Source organism: Nannospalax galili, unplaced genomic scaffold (assembly GCF_000622305.1).
Source record: "Nannospalax galili isolate Female #2095 unplaced genomic scaffold, S.galili_v1.0 scaffold415, whole genome shotgun sequence".
Lineage (NCBI taxonomy): Eukaryota > Metazoa > Chordata > Mammalia > Rodentia > Spalacidae > Nannospalax > Nannospalax galili.
In genome coordinates, this window is record NW_008337494.1 from 2873871 (window position 1) to 2896847 (window position 22977).

At 38.4% G+C, this 22977-nt stretch overlaps 1 protein-coding gene across 5 annotated transcripts in view; it reads right to left on the reverse strand.

Annotated features, from left to right (window-relative positions):
• The window catches only part of Gas2l3 (growth arrest specific 2 like 3), a 33178-nt gene that overhangs the window by 8624 nt on the left and 1577 nt on the right, over positions 1–22977 (reverse strand). For 2 of the 5 annotated variants that reach the window (XM_008832629.2, XM_029563338.1), the window contains exons 2-7: positions 12544–12591; positions 10259–10427; positions 8643–8758; positions 6138–6279; positions 2897–2960; positions 2004–2142 (exon numbers count right to left, since the gene is read on the reverse strand). In XM_008832629.2, the coding sequence (XP_008830851.1) occupies positions 2004–2142; positions 2897–2960; positions 6138–6279; positions 8643–8758; positions 10259–10427; positions 12544–12567 (654 nt within the window). In that variant the 5' untranslated portion in view covers positions 12568–12591. Of the gene's footprint in view, positions 1–2003; positions 2143–2896; positions 2961–6137; positions 6280–8642; positions 8759–10258; positions 10428–12543; positions 12592–13505; positions 13529–16409; positions 16569–16792; positions 16883–18283; positions 18316–22977 lie in introns of those variants that run through there. The other 3 variants (XM_029563336.1, XM_029563337.1, XM_029563339.1) reach the window with 3 other exon arrangements.

The following is a 22977-nucleotide window of genomic DNA, read 5'->3' on the forward strand; positions in this document are numbered from 1 at the left end:
AAAAAAAAGGACAAACTCCCTAAACCCAGACTCAAAAAACTTAAATCATCCCAATGATTAAAAACTCTTTAGGTCAACAGAAAAATAAATAGGCATCCAACAGCCAACAGGTAGCAGAATGAAAATAAATCACTGACTTGAAATAAAAAAAAAATAAAAAATAAAAAAAATAAAGCCATAAATATTTTTCTCAAATACTTGTCATAGAGATTTTTTTGAAACAGATTCACTTAATTTAACTTGGGCTTGACTGGGCGTGGTAGCACACTCCTTTAATCCCAGCACTTGGGAGGCAGAGGCAGGTGGATCTCTGTGAGCTCCAGAGAGCCCAGACTGGTCTACCTAGTGAGTTCCAGGACAGCTGGGGCTACAGAGAGACCCTGTCTCAAAAAAACAAAACAACAAAACAACAAAATAAAAATAATTTAACTTAGGCTTGATGTTTTAAATGGTCTCTTCAGACAACCCAATTTAGCTGAGCACGAAGAGAAATTTATGATTGCCTTAATTATCTACAAAAAATAAATGAACAATTGTGATTCACCAGGGTCTGCTAAAAACATTATCTTAACTGATCTTCATAAGTCACAATAAAGCTCATCTTGTTCATAGCATATTTGTACATGCACACGCCCATTCACATACACCACACACATAAAACAGTTAAGAACAGGCTGAAATTAGGTAGAGTTGACAACTATAAAAACCATGTTTATTCATTAATTAACCAAAGTACCTGAAGGGAGATATTTCTTTTAGCCATTACTTTCTTTAAAAAACTGTATTTAGGAAATAGAATTTCATTTGCATATTTAACAGGATCCTAAAAGTGAATCAGATAGTAATTAGCCTGTACGTTAAATACTATACCAGGGTATCCGAGATTGTGCATTTATAAGGAGACAATGAATGAATTCATGCATACACATATTTTTAAAAAATATATTCATTTTGCCGGGTGTGGTAGTGCATGCCTTTAATCTCAGCACTTGGGAGGCAGAGGCAAGCGGATCTCCGTGAGTTCAAGGCCAGCCTGGTCTACATAGTGAGTTCCAGGACAGCTGGGGCTACAGTGAGACCCTGTCTCAAAAAGAATGCCCCCCCCCAGAATATATATATATTAATTTTTAGCTTTATCTTAAGAATTCAGATGAGTCCCTTATTTTTCTTGAGAAAAATACTCAAAGAACTACTTGCATTAAGCAGGGCAGCATGACATTGCTAGCTAGCAATCGTCACTAACACACAATCAAAACAAGGTAATGAACTTAGAAAGGAAATGTTTTCTGGTTTACTTTGTGCATAATTGGAATCTACACTAAAGAAGAAAACATGCAATGATACCGCATTACTTCCAGCTACCTTCGTTCTCCTTGTTTCTGTATATTTGGACACACATAGGTATTTTCCACAAAATAAACATTTTCTCATTGCTTCATAGTTGTCCCAGTCACCACACGGTGATCTTTCTGTTACAATAATGAACCCTAATTTATCAGGCCATTGACATATCAGTTCAGACACACAACAACCATGCCTGGCTCTCTACACAGGTGCTGGGATCTGAACTCAGATTCTCATGCTTGGGCATGATGGGTTTCCGTCTACTCGCCTACCATTCTTTCAATACACATACACATGCAATGACAAATTACCTTTAAAATATACACACTAGGGCCGGGCGTGGTGGCACACGCCTTTAATCCCAGCACTCGGGAGGCAGAGGCAGGCGGATCTCTGTGAGTTCAAGGCCAGCCTGGTCTACATAGTGAGTTCCACGACAGCTGGGGCTACAGGGAGACCCTGTCTCAAAAAGACCAAAAAAAAAAAAAAAACCATATATATACACACTAAACTCAATAGAGAGTAGAGATTAGTTACCTGCATATATGTAAATAAGAAAACCGTTCTTTAAGCACAGCATTTCCTACAGTAATTTAGAAATACATAAAACTAAGAGACTTCAGGTATCATAGCCAAAAACAAAAACAGAAATTACTTACAGCTTCATGTAGCTCTTCATGCTGACAGCAGGATTTTGGGATGCTGATGGACTCTTCAGGCCCAGAGGTATTAAGCAAGGTCTCTTCTAACTCAATTTCTTTCTCTAGTTTCACTAATACTGGTGGCTCAACCCCATATCTGAAAGCAAGCCAGGAAATCTTATCATTCAATGGTGACCCAACCATACCCCTGAGAATCAAGACAGAAAAAATTCTATTTTGGGAGCAAAGTCTGTATGATTCTTTTGTACCAACTGTTTTACTGGAACATCTGGAAATGCTTTTTTTTTTTTTCTTCCTTTTTGGTCTTTTTGAGACAGGGTCTCCCTGTAGCCCCAGCTTGTCCTGGAACTCACTATGTAGACCAGGCTGGCCTTGAACTCAGAGATCCGCCTGCCTCTGCCTCCCAAGTGCTGCAATTAAAGGCATGCTCCACCACGCCCTTGGCAAAGATTGCTCAAAATCCAGATCATAGTGTATACCTGAGTTACAGAATGTTCCCAGTACTCTTCCTGGAACCCTGAAGGGCAGCTTTAAAACTGACCGATGAGGCAGGCAGGCGTGGGGGACACGAAGCCTCAGCCTGCTCAACATCTTCCCTGTGCTCAGAAGACTTGCTTTGCCTTGAAGTGCTTTAAATTATAGACTTTTACATATAAGCAACCATTTTCATATTAAATGAAGGCAAGGTATAAGAAGAAAACCGGTGTCAGCATGTGCTCATACAAATACAAGTAAATAAAGACACGAAAAGATAAGACAGGAAAATCAACTCACTTCATTTTAATCAAGAATCATTTTCTTTTGTTATAGAAAATAGTGTTCTAAACTACAATTAAGTAGGTTAAAGGTATTTATGACACTGAAATTCTGAAATATTGTGAAATACATACCTTGATACAATTCGACCAATTTCAAGAAGACAGAGGTACACCTGCCTGGGATCTTTATGTAAAACTGAGGAAAAATAAGATTATGTTTTAAGGAGCAGTATTAAATCAGGAAACAAATCCATACTTTCAAAAATTATATTTATCTATCTATGCACGTGTATATGTGTGTTGGGATGGGTGGGTGTGCACATGTCACAGCTCACTTGAAGTGCTCAGAGGATAATTCTGGGGACTTGGTTCTCTCTTTCCACCATATGGGTCCTGGGGATTGAACTCAGGCTGTCAGGCTTGGTGGCAGGCACATTAACCCACTGAATCAGCTTGTCACCTGGAAGTCCATACTTTCATGTTCTATTATTTTCAACAAGGGAACTGAATGGAGAAGAACAGTCTTTTCAACAAATAGTATTGGGACAAATGGGTATCCACAGACCGTGAACAAGTCTGAGCCCCATCTCACACTATACACAAAGATTAACTAAAAACAGACCAATGACATAAACGTTCAGAGACAAAACTCTTAAAAGGAAACAGGTCAGGTACAAATCTGTATTACCTTGGTTAGGCCATGATTTTTAGATATGACAAGAGAAGTATACATCAAAGAAAGCAGGCAGACTTCACAATTTAAAACTAGACATCAAAGGATACTATCAAGAAAGTGAAGAATGGATGAAAATATTTGCAAATCATATCTAATAAGGTCACAAAACCTTTGTAAATCCATAAAAAAACAAATAACAAAACTTTTAAAAAAATGAGTAGAGGGGGAAGAGGAGAAAAGGAGGAAAAGGAAGGGAAGGAGGAGGAGGGGGAGGGGGAGAAGCAGGAGGAGGGGGAGGGGGGAGGGGAGGAGGGGGAGGGGAAGGAGGAGGAGGAGGAGGAGGAAGAACTGCCTGGTCCTGATCATCAGCACAAAACTTGTGAATCCTCTACCTTCCTATTTTGGTCCTCTGAGTTAGAAATTCTAGAGACTTGGGAATCCTAATCTGATGACGTGCAGCGTGTTCTGACAAGCGCATACACTGATTCCCTCAACAGAAAGGGCACTCCTTTTTTGATGCATGAATAACATCTATTATATATACACAGGGCCAAATAATCTGTTTTCTTTGAAACAGGCCAGGCTAAGATTACAGGTGTATATTAACATGCCTGGCTATAAAGTATTGTCTTTTAAAGCAATATAAAAGGCCTCTATTTGAGTTTAAAATTCACGCCAATAAAGACATTTATCCTGAAATATTTTAAATCTGTTTTTCTAAATGTTGTAATTATCTTAAAATCATATATTTCCTTCTTACCATTGCTTTGAATTCCTAGAAAATATAAGAAATTTTAAGAGGCACTTCTCTGAGACAAAACACTAGCTTATCAGCTCAATGGCTAGAAATGAGTTACTGATATTGACACTGTCTTACTTAGTCCACTGACCTTCACAGTTGGATGCCTTTTACCACTAATGAAAAATACATGATAATCTTAGATCCCTTCAAAAGTAGTAAGTCACAAAGAGAGCATTCCAAGCACTTCCTCTTCCCTTTCATCTCTAGGAGCTGGACATGCATTAAATCAACTACACAGTCAGTAACAATCAGTACATCTGGACTTAGAGCACAGTGCAGCCCGCAGGGCAAAAAGAGTAAACCACTGCACTTTAGACTACACTGGCCAGAGGTAGGTAGAGGCATACCCAACAGGTAGGAGCTTATCCTGAGTGCAGGCCACAAGGGTTTAAAAATTGATGAGGGGCTAGAGTGATGACTCTGGTTAAGAGCACTGGTTGATCTTGCAGAGGACTGGATTCGATTCCCAGCACCCACATTGCAGTTAACAACCATCCTTAACTCTTGTTCCAGGAGATGCAATGTCCTCTTCTGACGTCCATGGGCATTGTACGGCATGGGTTACACTCAAACACATAAAATAAATATTTAAAAAAAAAAAAACATTTAAAAACTATAATGAATCCAATTTGTGCTGGATAGTTTTAGTTGTCAATTTGACACATCTGGTTAGAGGGACCCTCAATTGAGAAACTGTCTCCATTGGATTCACCTACGGCCATGTCTGTGGGGCATTTTCTTGATTGTTGAGTGATGTGGGAGGGCCCAGCCCACTCTGGGCTATGCCATCCCTAGGCAGGTGGCCCTGTGTTAAGAAAACAGGCTAAGCACAGACCAGGGGAGTAAGCCACTAAGCAGTGTACCTCCATGGTTGCTCCAGACTCCTGTCCTGAGTCCCTGCCTTGGACTGATGATGGACTGTGCTGTAAGCTAAATAAACCTTTTCCTCCTCAAGTTGATTTTAGTCAATGTTCTTATCACAGCAACAGAAAATACATAAAATGCCCCTTTGTTTTCAGACATCACCAGAAGTTAGTGATTGTAACTCTGTGCCCTCGGTATGTAGGTCCCATCTCATGAAGCATTATACATTCTGTGTACATGTATTTTGCACATACATATGTACATATACAGATACCTATAAATGCTTTGAAGTGTGTGTGTGTTCTGCATGTGTATAAAACAGACAACCAGCTGCCACATTAGTCACCATACAGATGTTTCTGTTGACTTCAAGGAAATGAGAAAATACATCAACAGTTTTTCATGAGAGCATGATTTTTTAAGATGAATCATCAAAAGCATTATTCCTTTTAGATAATCAAGATTGCAGCTGTTATTTACTACGTAAATCTAAACACTATAAACATATTTGGCCTGTTATTTCTATTATGCTCTGGTTAAATGGACATTTCTAGGAAAGTAGATCTGGTAGAACAAATCTTGATGAAAATATTAACAGAGCATTAGTCCAGAACCTTCTGGCAGCCAATTCATTTAGCAAGCAAAATATTTTTAGAGCATTCTAGATATATTAAACCTTACTATAAATGAAAAGCTTAATATATTTTATTAATATCTGATTCTCTACTTGTTTCACATATAATTAAAGTATAAATTGCCGAGTGTGGTGGCACACTCCTTTAATCTCAGCACTAGGGTGGCAGAGGCAGGCAGATCTCTGAGTTTAGGGCCATCTGGATCTGCATAGCAAGTTCCAGGCCAGCCAGGGATAGGTAGTGAGGTACTATCTCAAAAAAAATTTCTTTAGGTATAAATTTTTCTAAGAAACTGTGATATAATATTTTAAGTAACTTTTTAGAAAGAAAATTTAGAAGTGAGGAATACAAAAATAGCCTAACAAACATTAAAAGCTACACAGCAACAAGACTTACCTAAACCTTCAGATTCAAAAAGGTAAGTTTCATCAACCCCAATGTGCCGACACCAGTGGAGGAAATTTGCAGTGTTGTCTCTGGCAAAGAAAGAACCCGACGCAGCGTCTTTCTTACAAGGCACTTTTCTCATTGGAAAATCCTAGAAAGGATGTAAGGACATGAATCAGGGATATTTTCAGTAAGTATTCATTTTAATACAACAAATAAATGTTAAATGTATTAAATATAACTGAAGAGTACACATGTTGGGGAGAAACAATAATTTTCAAAACTGACTTTCTACTTTAAGTATTTTCTAGGAAAAGGTTCCTAGGAAAATAGTCAAAATCAGCAATAGGACAAAGGTTCTCTAATTTTCTTTTTAAAATAACACAAGAACCTTAATTAAAATTTAAAATGATAGCTTGATAATTACAAAACACATCACTATGGTATGTCTCCACACACAGTTCAACTCAAACACAAAACTATGCTCCAGGTTAACAAGCATACTCAGTTTTGCTTCCTTCTCATGCAGATTCATAAGGCAAATTCCGAGTTTCTTAAGGAGACTGTGAAATAAGGAAGCAGTTGCCCATTCTTAATTCAGGTTCTTTGAAAACTGATGACCTAAGTCTCACACAAATATTACGAATATTATTATTAGTATTAGTAGTAGTATTGCTATCCAGCCCAAGAGTATTTTGATATTCCTGCTGAGACTAGAGCAGGGAGGAGGGGAGTTGCTTTGTTTTTATTTGGAAAACCACTATGATTATATTTTTTTTCCTTTTTTTTTTGGTCTTTTTGAGACAGGGTCTCCCTGCAGCCCCAGCTGGCCTGGAACTCACTATGTAGACCAGGCCTTGAACTCACAGAGATCCACCTGTCTCTGCCTCCCTGAGAGATGAGATTAAAGGCATGTGCCACCACACCTGTCCCATAATTATATTTTTAATGCAGTGGGTACAGCAGGATTTTCTCCACCACCGCCCTTTAGTTCCTCTCCCTAAAGACAACCACTATTACCAAATCCAGGTACAGCCTTGCTGTTGCCATTATTTTTCCAGAACTAAAATTGCTTACATGCTAATTAAATACAGAATATATTATCATTACCAAAAACGAAGGCAAAATATAAAGATGATTAATATCAACTGAAATCCTCTCACATTTTAATAAAATACCTCTAAGCAAAGCTATATATATAGATGTACCTACAAAATATCACATAGGCACACTATTTTACGACTTGATTTGTATGTGTATGTGTGTGCATGCAGACTCATGTATGCTTGATGGGCTATAAGCATATTTTAAGACTAAAAATAACAGATTTAAATAGTCATTCCTAATAAATACATTCCTATGTGTTTATGTACCATAATTAATTTTTAACAACTTCTCTATTGATAAGGAAATTATTTCTAAATTTTTATACTATCATTTCTGAGAATGTATGATTTTCTTATAATAAATTCCTAGAAGTAGAACTTTTTAAATATCAAAGGATGTACTTTACTTTCAATAGCACACATATGTGTGTGTGTGTATATACATCTCTATATAGAGATATTTCACTTGATGTCCTCCACGAATTATGACACTACTTATATTTCCACTAAGAATATGTGAGTGTCCAGGCCCCAAACTCTTGAAAGCATATGATTAAAAGAAAAGAAACCTGATCTACTTCAAATCATAGCTTGAGAGTCAATGGAGGAAAATAATCTTTAAAAGTTGCTATTCATTCCATCAATATTTATAAATTTACTACCAAGGCAGCAGACGAAGACTATAAAGAGACAATAATAACAACAACAATAGCTGCTACCTGTGTGCCAGGAGCTATCACGAGCTCTTTCTCAACCTCACAGCAGTCCTGTGAGGAAGGAATATTGTTCTTAAAAGCTAGCTACTGTTTATCAGTTACAGTAGGTCAAGTCATATGCTATATCCCATCTACAGATGATCTCAGTTTACGTCAGTGAGCACTCACAAATAAACCCTCTAAGCAAATGTCTTCGAGCATGTGTGTGTGCATGTGCGTGTATGTATGTGTGTATGCTCATAGAAATCAGAGGTCAATGTCAGGTGTCTTCCTCATTTGTTTTCCACCTTATTTTTGAAGACAGGGTCTCTCACTCAACCTGAAGCTCACTGTTTTGCTAGACTAGGCCAGTGAGACTTGAGGATTCTACTGGTCTCTATCTCCCAGCACTGGGATTACACGTGCATGCTATCTGCCCACCTTTTACATGGGTGCTGGGGATCTGAACTCAGGTCCTTGCATTTCCATGACAAGCACTTTACCAACTGGCCTATCTCCTCAGTCTCAAGGTAAATGCTACTATCTCTATTTTACAAATATTTTTCCAAATGCTCAAAAAAGTTAAGGACCATTTTCAAGGTCTCAGAGACAGTCACAGGATGGAAGCATAAGACTTTGTGGAGAGAAGAAGCATGCAGGAACAAATTAACGTGTACAAGACTCAGCATCGCTGCCATCAGACAGTTACTCACCTCTGGGGCTTCAGAGCTACATGCTTTCACCATGTTCTGAAGGACGTGGATCAGCTGGCATAACAGCACTCCATTATCAAGTTCTTCCAATAACTTCTCTGCCTTAACTTCAATACCTAAAAACACATCTTAAAGCTGAGGCCCTTCTAGAAGCAGCCAATTAAAAGACATTGGCTAAAATGAAATTAAATACAATCAGATAACCACAGAAAACTAGACAAATACCAGATCAGAATCCTAAGCTTGCACCCTTAAAAGGTGTATTAAAACAAATAATGTCAAGTTAAATGAAAGACAAAAGAAAAATATCTGTGATGTATAAAGTACAGAACGGATAAATTTAAATTGGGCTTCATTTCCTTTTAGATAAATTCACTGCATATTAATATCATTTGTACAAGAGAAAGATTCTTTATAAATAAGATGGATTCTGTTACAATTTAATGATTAAATACAGTACCAGAATAAATAGCCAGGGGATACCAACTTTTGACCTCTAAAATGCCTTCTTTAAAAGCATCATTATTACATAACAAACAAAAATTTTTTCTAAATCATCAAACCAATACCAGACAAAACTTGACTGAATGCTCAGTGTGTATTTATCTTTGAAACACCATAGACAATCTTCAGGCTGTTCCTTTCCATAAATATCTTGGGATGCTACATGAAATTCTATATTTAAGTGATTTGAGGGGCTTAGGAAATAGCTTAGTCCTTAAAGCTCAAAACTGAGCTTAGATTCCCCAGAACCTATGTAAAAATGACATGTGTTCGTGTGTCTGTGGTAGACCAGATCCCTGGAGCTTGTGGCCAGATAGCAAGTTACAGGCCAGTGAGAGACTCTGTCTCACCCAGAAAGTGGCAAGTACCTGACACCAAGGCTGTCCTCTGACCTCCACATGCACATACATAAATACACACACATGCAAACACATGTACCCACACCCACACTAGTACCCATGCACATAAACCCACTTATGCACACACACATATATGTGAACACGCACACACAAGTACCTACTCACATACTCCCCCCCTGCCCCACACACAGAGCACACACACACACACACACACACACACACAAAACAAAAAGTGATTTTGTTTTTTTGGAGAGGAAGTTCAAAGCATTCATAACATTCTCAAAGAGAGTCAGAACTACAACACAGACATTCTCCAACCTGACATTTTCTTTTTGGTCACATTTGCTTCTACCTCTCAAAGTGTCAGTAACGTTAATCATTTTTATATGACTACAGTATTTCTTCCACTTATAGTCTTCTGCTTTATACAAGATTTGGAGAAATTAGTAAAAAAAGAAAAGACAAAATGAGACCTATACAACTTTTTAAAGATTTTCATATTAACAATAAGTCTTCATTATTCAAAATTACTGACCACTTCAGTTAAATCTGAAACTTTTTATAATTCAAGACCCAAGGTTCAGTGTGAGTTTCTCAACTAGGGAGAATATGGGAAGAAGGACACTGAGTATTCACTCACTAGAGTATCCCTGGCATCTGGAACAATCACCACTTGACAAAAAATAAGGCTCTCAACAAATATCTATCAAATAAGAGAATTTTGTAAAATGGGTATATTTGCAAGTTTCTTACCTAGTAAACCAGACAACCAAATAGAGAGATCTTCTTGCATGGGCAAAAGACTGGCTTCATGCCTCACAGCGATCCACTCATCAAACTGACAAACATTAGCCAGTCCTGGTCCATGTCTGGGAGTCAGAGGACTCCGTGGACTTAGAGGTAGATCTTCTCCAAACCATACCTAGACAAAATTCCAATCAGAGGAAAGAAAGCAACCTTTGCTAAAAGTCACCATAATCCACACCCATGCTCAAACGAGTAAGCATAAGCCATAGGCAGTGAGCAAAATTGCAGCATCTCGTAGAAAAGAAATAAATTAGAAGCAAACTATTAGTCAAGGTAGTTGGAATGCTTTCAATGTTCAATACTATGGTCAATGTCGTGAACTCTTAATGAATGAATGGATTCTACTATAGCATTAAGAGGATAAAAATTGAACAAGTAATATTTTCCTCTACGTGCTAGCTTAGGAAATTTAACAATAACTAAACCAGAACTCCAGCATCTTAGCTACAAATGACACCTGCTTTACAGGATACATGTTAGCAGCATTTAGCACTGGTCCCAACAGACAGCAGCGATTAAACAAGTATTTGTTGGATGGATAAACAAATGAATCTATACATGGCATCTGTAAGCTTCCAAATCATAATTGCAATGTTAACACCTTTAAAAAAATACTTACTTTTTAATTCTATGCATATGTGTGCAGGATTGTGCATGTGCGTATGGGTGCCCATGGAGGCCAAAAGAAGGTGTCAGATCCCCCTGAAGCCAAAGTTACAAACAGTTGAGCCACCTGACATGGGTGCTGGAAACTGACTTGGGTCCTCCACAAGAGCGGTATGTTCTCTCAGCCACTGAGCCATCTCGCTCTTAAAATGTTACCTTAAAAAAACAATTTCTAAATATTTTGATTAAAGCAAGAGAAAACACTGTATAAGCAAATCTTCTTTGTCATTTTTTTATGACCCACAGCTAAAACTGAGCTTCATATTTTAAAACACTTGTTATACGGGTATTCATGTAATAGTCTCAATTTTGCCTATTGGCCTGCAAAGCCTAATATAGTTCTTGATTATTTTAAATTTTTTATTTTTGATTTATTTTTAGCCTTTGTTGTTGTTTTGTTTGGGACTTTTTGAGACAGGGTCTCCCTGTAGCCCCAGCTGGCCTGGAACTCACTATGTAGACCAGGCTGGCCTCAATCTCACAGAGATCTTCCTGTCTCTGCCTCCCTTGTGTTGAGATTAAAGGCATGTGCCATCACATCTGGCTATTTTTGTATGCATATGAATGTTTTGCCTGCATGCCTGTAAGTGTACCAATGTCATGCAATGCTTGTGCAGACCAGAAGAGGACACTGGATCCCCTGGAACTAAAGTTAGGATGGTTGTTGTCATGTGGGTACTGGGAATGGAATCCAGGTCCTCTGCAAGAGCAGCCAGTGCTCTTGACAGCTGAGCCATCTCTCCAGCCCCATTTGCTCATATTTTAAGACTGAAAAATGATATAAACATACTATCAAACCAACACTTAGAAAAACTTGAAATATAAGCAGATTTGCTTTAAGATTATCTATAGAAAGGGCTCAAATGTGTAAATGTTGAAAAAAAACATGAAGTCACTTTTTTAAAAAGTTTCAAATATCTCTTATCCTTCTCTTTAACAACTCAAGAAGGGGTAATAGAGCCCAAGAGAGGTAAGGAGGGGGTTGTTCAAGGAAGGTGATTTGGAATATAAATAGTAGGAGCTTGGATGATGTATGAGGGTAGCCCTATGCAAGGTGTCTTGTTCTGAATAGGACACAGAAGGCATCCACAGAGGCAAAGCAGAACCATGTCATTAGACAGCGTCAGCACCAAGCGAGTTGTATGAGTCTCTACCAGTGAGAAGATGACAGCGACAGTCAGCCACTGACTACCCGTAGGAAGGCATTCCTCAGCCAGAGGCAGAGTTCTCAGGCCAGAGAAGAAACGCACAAAGATGGGCGGGGGGGAGGGGGTGAACCTTATAATCTTTTAACAGAAAGCAAAGAGGCACTCAAAGAATAACAGACTTATCAAGAAGTCCCATAAGCCAGCTTGAAGGAAATCCTACTGAGTAAATTTCAAATATCCAACACGATTAAAATTTAGAATTAAAATCTTCTTGAAAACTAGAACATCAAAATGCAGTATTTGCTATTAAAATAGAGTACATAAAAAACTAATGCCATGAAAACATTTTGGAATCATTTTACTATTTCAGTAAGTTAATTATATCAATTCACAATTTATTTTTCCAGGAACACTTACTTGAATCGCTGGTTGCATGGTCATCTATGCGGAAATGAAACTGTTATTCTGAAAACAGAGCAAGATATTAACATGTGGATGACGTCAGCATCCATACTCCCCCACGCCCCAGGTACAAGTTTCAGGAATGTGCTTTACTCTTCTTTTTGATTGAAAACCTAAACATTTTCTGGTAGTTAGCTGACTATAAAAGAACACAATAGTGGCGTCTGCCTTCATAAGGCACTTCTCACTTGAAAGAGAAAAGTAGTCTTTGCTACATTGTCCCTGGCACTAATATCAGAGTAACTGCTAAAGCACCTGGACAGTGAGACAGAATTAACATAAACTCAGATCATACGACAAGTCTCCCAGAACTCTACCTTGTCCTATAAAGTAATATGAAAGTAATATAAATATAAAATCTGCGACACTGAAGCGCAAGCTTCTTTCATCTCATCTTCACAGTAACTGTCTTTACAGGATGAGTCACATGGACTTTATAAACTCACATGCTTAGCCACAAGTTTTTCTGCTAGATAGCAAGATAGTAACATAACAATTTCAACTGTGAAACAAAAATACTCCATACTTCATATAATAACTTGTCATAAACAAAAACCAAAAGGACCAACAGTATTAACTGCAAAGAACTATTCTTGAAATCTACAAAGGAAAGAAAAATTTCAGTAAGTTAAACTAGGCCAATGCAGTTCTTTAATGTGCTTTCAGGGAGAAAATAAGTGAAAGCTTAAAAAAAAAACAATACAGATTATCAGATTATATAAAAGCATAGAACTGTTACTTGCTTATACCAACATAGTAAGACACTCTATTTTTTATTAGAAACTACCACTAAAAACGTCTCAAAAAATATATAAAACCAATTTTAAGGCTAAAATGTTATCAGTTCCCAAGAAAAAGTTATTTCCTCCTCTAAGCTCTGTCAGACACATCTCATGAACAGTGCTAACCATACATACCACTTTCTTTCAGGAGCATTTCTTCTGGTACCAAGGCTGAACCTGAGCTAACCCTAACCGAAGAGCCTAACATTCTATCACACTTTCTTTGCGGGGAGGCAAAAGACAATAGAATGCCCTTTTTGATCTCATTTTTCCTTCCCTCAACCACAGCAAAAGGCCAAAGTACAAGTGAGCGTTACTAATGAGCTTCTTAAGCATCCCACGAGCTGTTCAGTGGGGAATACATTTTCCTTTAGCATAAATAATCCTTTGTCCCCAACAAAGATCCACAGTGAGAAGCTTCCAAGACCATTTCTTAAAAATGCAGCAAAGAAGCTACTCCCATTAAAATGAAGTTCCACATAATCAGACAAGAGCTCTAACAGTCGGAACTGCCAACCACAAACAAAAGAAAGCTGAAATTATAAGGCGTGTGCAACCAAGAACAGTGACACATTCACAAAGCAGCTATCACAAGAATGTTTAGTACTTGCACTTTTTATGGAGAATTCAACGAAATTAGTTTTATGAAAGAAGTGAAGAATTTATGTACAACATTCAATCACTTGAACTTTAGCAAAACTCTTACTATATTTTCAAGTTTTTCTTGAATAATATAGCAAAAATTATAAAATATAATACAAATACTATAAAATGACAAAAATATAACCATCTGCATTACCTTTAAAAATAAATTTTTAAAACTAGGGATAGAGCTTAGTTGTAGAACTCCTACCTAGCATGTGCAAGGCCCTAGGTTTGATCCCTAGCACTACAATAAATAAACTACTTTGTAATGAGATAGTACTCAGGTAAGTTGTAAGATATCCTCATCTATGAAAAGCCATTATGTATATCCATGTATTTTGTTTGGAAAACTTTTATAAACTGTTGGGAATGAATGAGTTAATCATTACTTAATGAATACTTACTACATACCACAGAGAGAGCCAGTTTTTATATAATCTCATCATTCACTGTTCCTCTTGTAAACCACTTTCGTGTCTCAGGCATTTAAGCCCAAGAGTAGCTTCTGGTTAGCCCTGTCCTGGATCTGCATTACAACCACAATTCCCTTTTACTCATTTTACTACAGATCCCTGTCATTTCTAGCTTACCCTGTAAGTCTCAGCCTTAATTTTTTTCTTACACTCCAATTACACTGAACCAGTAACATTTTGTTATCAGAGATACCTGAATTAGCAATGCACAGGCCTTTATATTTATTTATTTATTTTTTCCTTTTCTGTAGTATTGGAGGATCTGACTTCGATTCTTTTTTTTTTTCTTTTTTTTTTTAATGTGTATGTGTGAATTGCCTCCATGTAGGTAAGTGCACCCATGTTGTACAATGCCTGTGGAGGATAAAAGATGCTGTCAGATCCCCTGGAACTGGACTTACAGATGGTTGTTAGCTGCCATGTGGGTGCTGGGATTCGAACCCGGGTCTTCTGCAAGAACAACCAGTGTTCTTAACTGCTGAGCCATCTCTCCAGCCCCCTGACTTCGATTCTTTACCAGCATAAAGAAGGTTTTCCCATGGACAGAGAGATGGTTCATCAGTTAAGAGCACTGGCTGCTCTTGTAGAGGACCCAAGGTTTGATTCCTAGCACCCACATGGCAGCTAACAACCATCCATAACTCCAGGCCCAGGGGATCCAATACCCTCTTCTGACCTCCACGGGTACTGTACAGCACGAGCGCACTTACATACTTGCAGGCAAAACACTCATACACAGAAAATAAATAAATAAAAAATATTTTTAAAAGGCTTTTCCCCATTAGATTGGGTAAGAACAAAACAAAACTCTCAAGTAACCAAGTCCAAAATGCACCCTAACCTGAAGGGAATCTTTCACAAGCATGCCATAATCATAAGTTAAGAATATTACACTGGACTTTGAAACTCTAGGGAGAGCATTAGAACATGAGCATGCCCCTCGACCTGCAACCTAACAGGACTGAGTTAGCCCACTCATCTCAAGAAGCAGAAATGAGGCATTCACAATTATCTCCCATAAGGCCCTTCTCTACAATTGGCCTCAGATCACGAGAGAGAAAGGCAGTGTATGAAACTGATCATTCCAGGGCTACAGGCTCTGAACCTCCACACACCATCACTCCTCTCCCACATTATAAAATATGATGGGAGGTACTCAAAGTGTCATGACTCAATCCTGATATAAATCTGGACTCAACTAAGAAAAGGAAAATGGCAAATAAGGTAAGTTGCTTCAGAAAAAAAAAGTTGCCAGCAGCCCACATATCCAATCAGCACTTACATTGCCACACGAGTTGCAAGGGTACAAATACCAAAGCTGAAATAGTAGTAAGGACATGGACATTTTTATACTAGTTTGTATATCCACAATGGGTCAAAAATGTCCCATCATTTTTTATGTCTTTTTCTGGAATAAATGTTGAAGAACAGACCCTTCCTGATTTATACAGAAATTTAAAATTCTCAGCTTTAATTTTTGAATTAAATATTTCTTAACTGCTTAACAGAGAAAACAGAAACACCATATCCACATCAAATATATTTCATATATTTTAAGTACATAATAATATACTAAGGTGGTTTAAATGAGAAATATCCCCCTATAGGCTCAAGTATTTGAACACCCAGTTGGTGGTGCTGTTTAGGGAGGTGATGGGACTTTCAGGAGCTGAAGCCTTGCTAGTGGAAATATGGAGTGGCTCTGGGAGTATATATCCTCGCCCCACTTCCAATTCACTCTGCTTTCTGCATGTGGATAAAACTGTGATCTCTCTACTCCTGACATTTGCTGCCCTGCCACCCCAAGGTGATGGACTTTAAGCCCTGGAATTGTAAGCCAAAATCAACTTTTTTTCTTAAGTTGCTTTTGGTCATGGTATTTTATTACAGCAACAGAAAAGTAACTAATACATATACTTACCATAAAAACAGCCTATGGTAGGTAGTAGAAAGTATTGAATACATCTGGCTTTAATTCCTGCTTTGGCATATACTGGCTATATGACCATGATGTGGCTAACTTTTCAGAGTTTCAGTGTGCTCATCTGAAAAGTAGGGCATCATCATCACCCTTAGATGGCTGTTGTAAAAATAAAATGAGATGATACATATAAAGTACCCGGTATGGGGCACTTAACAAATAAGTTACTATTAATTCTCTGGTGAGGCATAATTACAGTTCTTTTACTATACTTTATCAAATTATAAAGATAAGGTTGATAAAACTCAGACACAAACATAATTCAGAAAGCCTCTTTTACTAACAAAATATAGATATAAATGAAAGCAAAAGCTTTAATATACCCATATCATAACTTGAAGGAAAAAAAAAGTCCTCTGTCAGTCTACTGCCTTCTCTGTGGCCCTTTCACGAACTGTGCTGTCACATTTCCTCTGTAAGAGAAACAGTCAAAGAAAGGAGATAACCAGTTTTTTTCTTAGAGATTTCAGCATTTTTTTTTTTTCCCTACCAAATCTGTTCCCTGAACTTCAGGCTTGAGCCCTTGTCTGGTTGCTATTCTAATTAGCAATCAAGAAATTATGCTTAGCCAAGAAATATCCAGGAATGACATAAAACAGCACGAGGCAGCTTATAGGCAAAGGTTTAGGAGAGATGCTAGGAGAATTCAGGATCTAAGGAGATAATCAGAATTAGTGCACAGCAGTCAGGAAGGGCTACTAGAAAGAAGTAAATGAAAAGAGTGACAGGCGAGTTAGTTGAGACGAAGGCGTCCTTTCAATGATTCCTGTGTCTCTGCTCAGCGCTCTCCTGTGGCTTCCACAGTTCTTGTCCTGGGCCTTACTATTTCCTTATCCATTTCCTCACATGATCTTACTGTTTCGAGGGGCTTTACCATCCATGTATTTGCTGACAATTTCTCTTTCTCTGCTTTCTTCTTAGTTCTACTAAAAATTCAGCTGTTTGCCTGAATTTTCGACCTGAATGTTTTTCAGTGTCTGGAATTAAGAATGGCCAGAGACCAGCAATCTCCTCTGTGCCCCCGCTCCACCTGTTCATGCCCCACTGTTTGTCTCCTTCCTCCTCACTGCTCTCAGCGGATGCTGCAACACCACTGGCTCTTAGCTCAGTTGCTTAACTTAACTCAGCTCTTTTTCCTACGCCTCTAGCCACCTGCCTTGTGTTTTTTTTTTCTTTGTTAAGCTCACCACTGCTTTACTTCTATATTTCTTTGTCTTCAGAGAGCTCTTTTAAGACTGTGAACGAGATCAAGTCCCCATTCCTCATTGAAATCATTTAGTGGTTTCCCACTGCATTTAGAGTAAAATAAGATTTCTCCAATGCTGCCTGTGTGATGGGGCCACTGCTTAATTCTCCATCCTTATTCCAAGCCATTCACTGCACACTTCAGCCATTCTGATTTCCGTAAGTTCTTTGAGCTCATTGTCTTTCTCTATTCAGAGCTCTGGTAACACATGTTCTCTTCCTTTCTCTACTTGAGTAAACTACTGTTCTTCACGTTTATGCTTTTCTTTCGGTAAAATCACCTCATTTAGTTTAAGCCTAAAGTAGGCCCCTGCTGTGTTTCTCTTGAGAGACTCTGTTCTTGGCTTCAAAATATTGCCATGACTTAACATTACACATTTATTTGTGTATTTTCTATTTTCAGTCTTCTCCACTGGTGTTATTAAAGGCGTGACCCACCACGCCCGGAAAGAATCCTTTTTTTTTTTTTTTTTTAGGTTTTTTTGAAAAAGGGTCTCCCTTTAGCCCCCGCTGACCTGGAACTCTCTTTGTAGACCAGGCTGGCCTCGAACTCACAGAGATCCACCTACCTCTGTTTCCTGAGTGCTGGCATTAAAGGTGTAGGCCAACACACCCAGTTTTATTGGGATCTTTTTGTTTTTAATAAAACCAGGTACCTATAAACAAAATAAAGGAAGGTTAAGTAAATGTCTTTTGAGAGGGAGTGAGTTCTCAGTTTGTTGTCCAAATCAATCTTGAACTCATGCTCAAGTGATCCTCTGGCTCATGGCCAACACACCCAGCTAAGGCTGTCTATCTAGCACATAAATGGCTTCCTATGAACCCACAGGTCTTGTGACAACACACATACCTGTGCAATCCCAAGTCAGACAAAATCTCAGCATGGATGGGGAAGCTTGGCAAGAAGCCCCAGCCCTAGCAGAGGATCCATTAGTAATTGATAGCTGCTGGGAAAGGAGAGTCAGTTTTCCTTACTGGTGTGACTCCTGGTAGGCTGACCACACTCCAAGGGATGGACCCACACCCAAGAGCATTTGGGGAACACAAACGAGACTCAATAGGCCTTTTAAAAAAGAAAACTTAAAATAGAAGACATGAAGTAAGGGGGGTAAGGGAGATACCAGGGTGGGAGCAGTGATGGGGGAGGGAATCTGAATATGATCAAAATACACACCTTTAATCCCAGAACTCAGGAGGCAGAGGCAGACAAATCTCTGTGAGATCAAGGTCAGCCTAGTCTAGAATGAGTTCCAGGTCAGCTGAGACTAGAGTTCTAGCCAACCTGGTCTACAGAGTAAGTTCCAGGCCAATTAGGGCTATATAATGAGACCCTATCTCAAAAAAAAACTAGATTCAATAAAAATATTTATAAAAAATGTGCTGGGTTTTAAGTCTATTTATTTATTTTGACAGCTGCTGACACAGAATACAGGAAAGACCAACGTTCTGAAGATTTGCCCAGCCTCAGGGCTGGAGAGATGGCTCAGCAGTTAAGAGCACTGACTGCTCTTGCAGAGGACCCGGATTCAATTCCCAGCACCCATATGGCAGCTACGAACAGTCCTTAACTCCAGTTCCAGGGGAATCCGAAGCCCTCTTCTGACCTCCGCAGCACTGCATGACACGGGTGCACTCACATAACATGCAGGCCAATATACTCATACACATAAAATAAAAATAATAAATAAAATATTTTTTTTTTAAAGACTTGCCCTGCCTCATATAGAGGTTATCCTCTGAAGCAGCAACATCCACAGGAGAGAGCCTGCTCTGCATCTGGCACGGAATGAAGCAACAGGGCAGAACAATCACCCAGGCATTCCTGCCAGCCCAACCATGTCTAAAGGGAGAGTCCACTTTATGCCTTCATTCCTCGGGCTAATGCAGAAGAAATACTGTCCCTGTGTGAGCTTCAGAGCCACTCTGCCTTCAAGTGTAAGAGGCCAGTGGGTGTCTTCAAATCCTATCTTAGTTCTGGGACCCACCAGCAAGGCTCAGAGACCTGCTTGGTACACTGAAGCTGGCTGTGCTTTGTCCCCTCACTGGCCAGGAACTCTGTGGAAGGTCCCAAAGAGCAGCACAAAGCCCACTCCACCACAGGTGGGCACTCAGAGAGCCAGGAGATCTTTTTTGATATCATTTACAACTTATTGTGACCTGAGCTGATAACTAAATTTGTTTCTTACGCAGTATGTCGAGAGTCAAATATGTACGGGCATTATTGCTCAAGGTACCTGCAAGGGAGGTGAGCTGATAAAACAGGGAATTCACTAAGGAAAACAAATGACAAAGGTTCCAAGAGAACAGGACAGAGCAGCTATTCCAAGGGGCAGGGTCTTTGACTAATGAGTTACTCAGGAATGCATATGACTGCTCCCCTGGACACGTTCTCTATCAGGCAGAATAATAACACCCAAAGATGACCCACTTTAATTCTCAAAGCCTGCAAATATGTGCCCTCATAAGGTAAAAAGTACTTTGCAGGTGGATTGAGGACCTTGAGATGAGAGTTTATCCAGGTAGAACTAATGGAATTACATGGGTCCTTATAGGAAGGTGGAGAAAGGCCAGTTAGAAAGCAGTGTGAGGACAGAAGCAGAGAGGCCATGATCAGAAAGAGGAGGACAGCTGAGATCCTAGACCAGGGCTGTGAAGGTGGAAGGTGCCAAGAGATGCAGGGGCTTCCTAGACACTGGAAAAGACAAAGGGGACTCCCTCCTACAGGCTCCAGGAAGACACTGCCTTGCCAGCACCTTTTTAAAAAGCATCATTAAAACTCTGGCTTTTTACACCCAAAGTGTAAGATAATAAATAAATCTTTGTTGCTTTTCATCACTAAGTTTGAATCCCAGCACTTGGAAAGTCAAGACAGGAAGACTGGGAGTTCAAGACCAGTCTGGGCAACATAACAAGAGCTTGCCTCAAAATTTAAAAAAACAACAACAACAACAAAACAACAACAACAACAACAACAACAACAAAAATCAATACTAAATTAGTACTGGAATATACATCATTAAAGAGAATATAAAAACATAATAATGAAACAACTATGTGGTATATTTATCCACAGAAAAAGGAGCTTCAAAAATAGATGAAGACTTTGAAGAGACAAGAATAAAAAAAAATTTTTTTTTTTTGGTCTTTTTGAGACAGGGTCTCCCTGTAGCCCCAGCTGTCCTGGAACTCACTTTGTAGACTAGGCTGGCCTTGAACTTATAGAGATCCACCTGCCTTTGCCTCCCAGGGGCTGGGATTAAAGGCATGCACCACCACGCCCGGCCCTTAAGGAATAAAATTTTTAGACTTAGATGTAGCTCAGCAGTAGACTACTTAACTAGCAGGCACAGGGCTTTGGGTTCAAACTCCAGCATTGCAAGAAAACAGAAAATATGATTTTTACAGTTTAATAAAACATCACGTTATTTGTAAAATAGAGTGTTGATTTGTTGGAAATCTGCTTTTTTATTTGAAAAGTTCTTTTACAACATTTGACAGGGAGTCAACCTAAATAAATCAATTTTACATTAGATAAAATGTTTAGCTGAGTTTTAGGATACAAAAATTTATTTTTCTTCTTGTGACAGTCTCCCTGTAACACTAACTGGCCTAGAAATCACTATGTAGACCAGGCTGGCCTTGATCTCACAGATTTGCCTGGCTTTGCCTTCTGAATGCTGGGATTAAAGGTATGAGGCTCATGCCTGGCTGCTGAACTTTTTTTTAACAATTGATTTTATTTTTGGTTGAGCATATAAATAAGTCATAGATAGACTAGGGCATATATAGACAGTGGTAGAGTGCTTCCCTTCCCTTGCATGCATAAAACCCTGAGTTCCATCCCAAGAAACACACACACACACACACACACACACACACACACACACACACACATGGGGGAGGGAGGAGGCACCAGAACCGATATTATACTTTCTTACAATACACTACGTTGTGTGGTAGTAAGCAGAAGTCCCTGTCAGATAGCACTTTAGCAATATCTAGCATAAGACTGATGGCATACTACTACAAATTCCCATGATCCTATCAACAACAAAAATAAAAATAAAGCTGCATTTACTGTATCTGCAATGTTTTATTGCAGTTTAGTTCCGCAAAATTTTTAACTCATTTTTGAAATACATAGTAACATTCTTTTAACCAAAACATTCTACTGTGTTACAATGTAATCCAATGAGAAAACTTATGGGGCTCTTAAACACCTAAGAAAAGCGATTATAATTCCTGTCTGTATCTTGTAAAACAGTACTTCTAAGGCATTTCTCTATAACAATGAAATTCTAATTAGATATAAAGAAATAATTTAAGATAAACTAGCTGACAGATTCATTCACTATGTCTCAAATCTAATGTACACATGGCATACTTACTAGGTATGCAGACTGTGACTAGGTATGCAAACGATGTCTAATCAAAGCGTGGAAAATAACAAGTAACAAGAAGAGGATGAAGCATAGCCATACAGCGCATCAAGAAAGGAAAACAATAATATTGCAATAATATTTTAATTCTTTACTTTTCATCAGCAGTTTGTAAAACATTAAGGTAATTAATGTTGCTCTTTATCTCAAAATTGAAATTAAGATATTACAAGGAGGAAGAGGAGGAGAGGTGGGGGAAGAGGAGGACAGATGACTAAAAACTAAACGGGAAAATAAAAATGAGCAAACATTAGTCCTGAACTCATTTCCAAATACTACTGGAATCATTATGTTTTGTTTTTATACTGATGATATGTATGTTTTAACATTATTCTTTCATCACACACTTTGACTTACCACTCATGTTATTTGTCATTCTTTAATTTATAAAGCAATCAAAATAAACCCATACATAGCAAAAATGAGCTTGAATCATACCAGCAAGCCAGTCCAAAGGAAGCTGCTTAATAAAGTGGCAAATGTAATATACAGAAAGAACCAGAATGCTGATTGCAGGGAGGTAGTCTGCACAGAACTCTGGTGAACTTAAGTCCTTTCTCTTTTCTGAGTATTAGTTTCTATATGTATTCAATAGAGCTAACACAAACTTGATTGCAAGATTAGTAAGTTTAACAATAACATAAGCAAAGCACCTAGAGCCATAGGCTAGACATGTTCTAGGTAACATGCTTCATAAATAGCAACACAGGTTTACTGTGTCCCAGATAAGACTTTTTTTTTTTTTTTTTTTTTTTTTTTTTTTTGAAAAAAAAAAAAAAAAAAAAAGAGGACGATAAATCTTTCACTGTGATATATCAAAATAA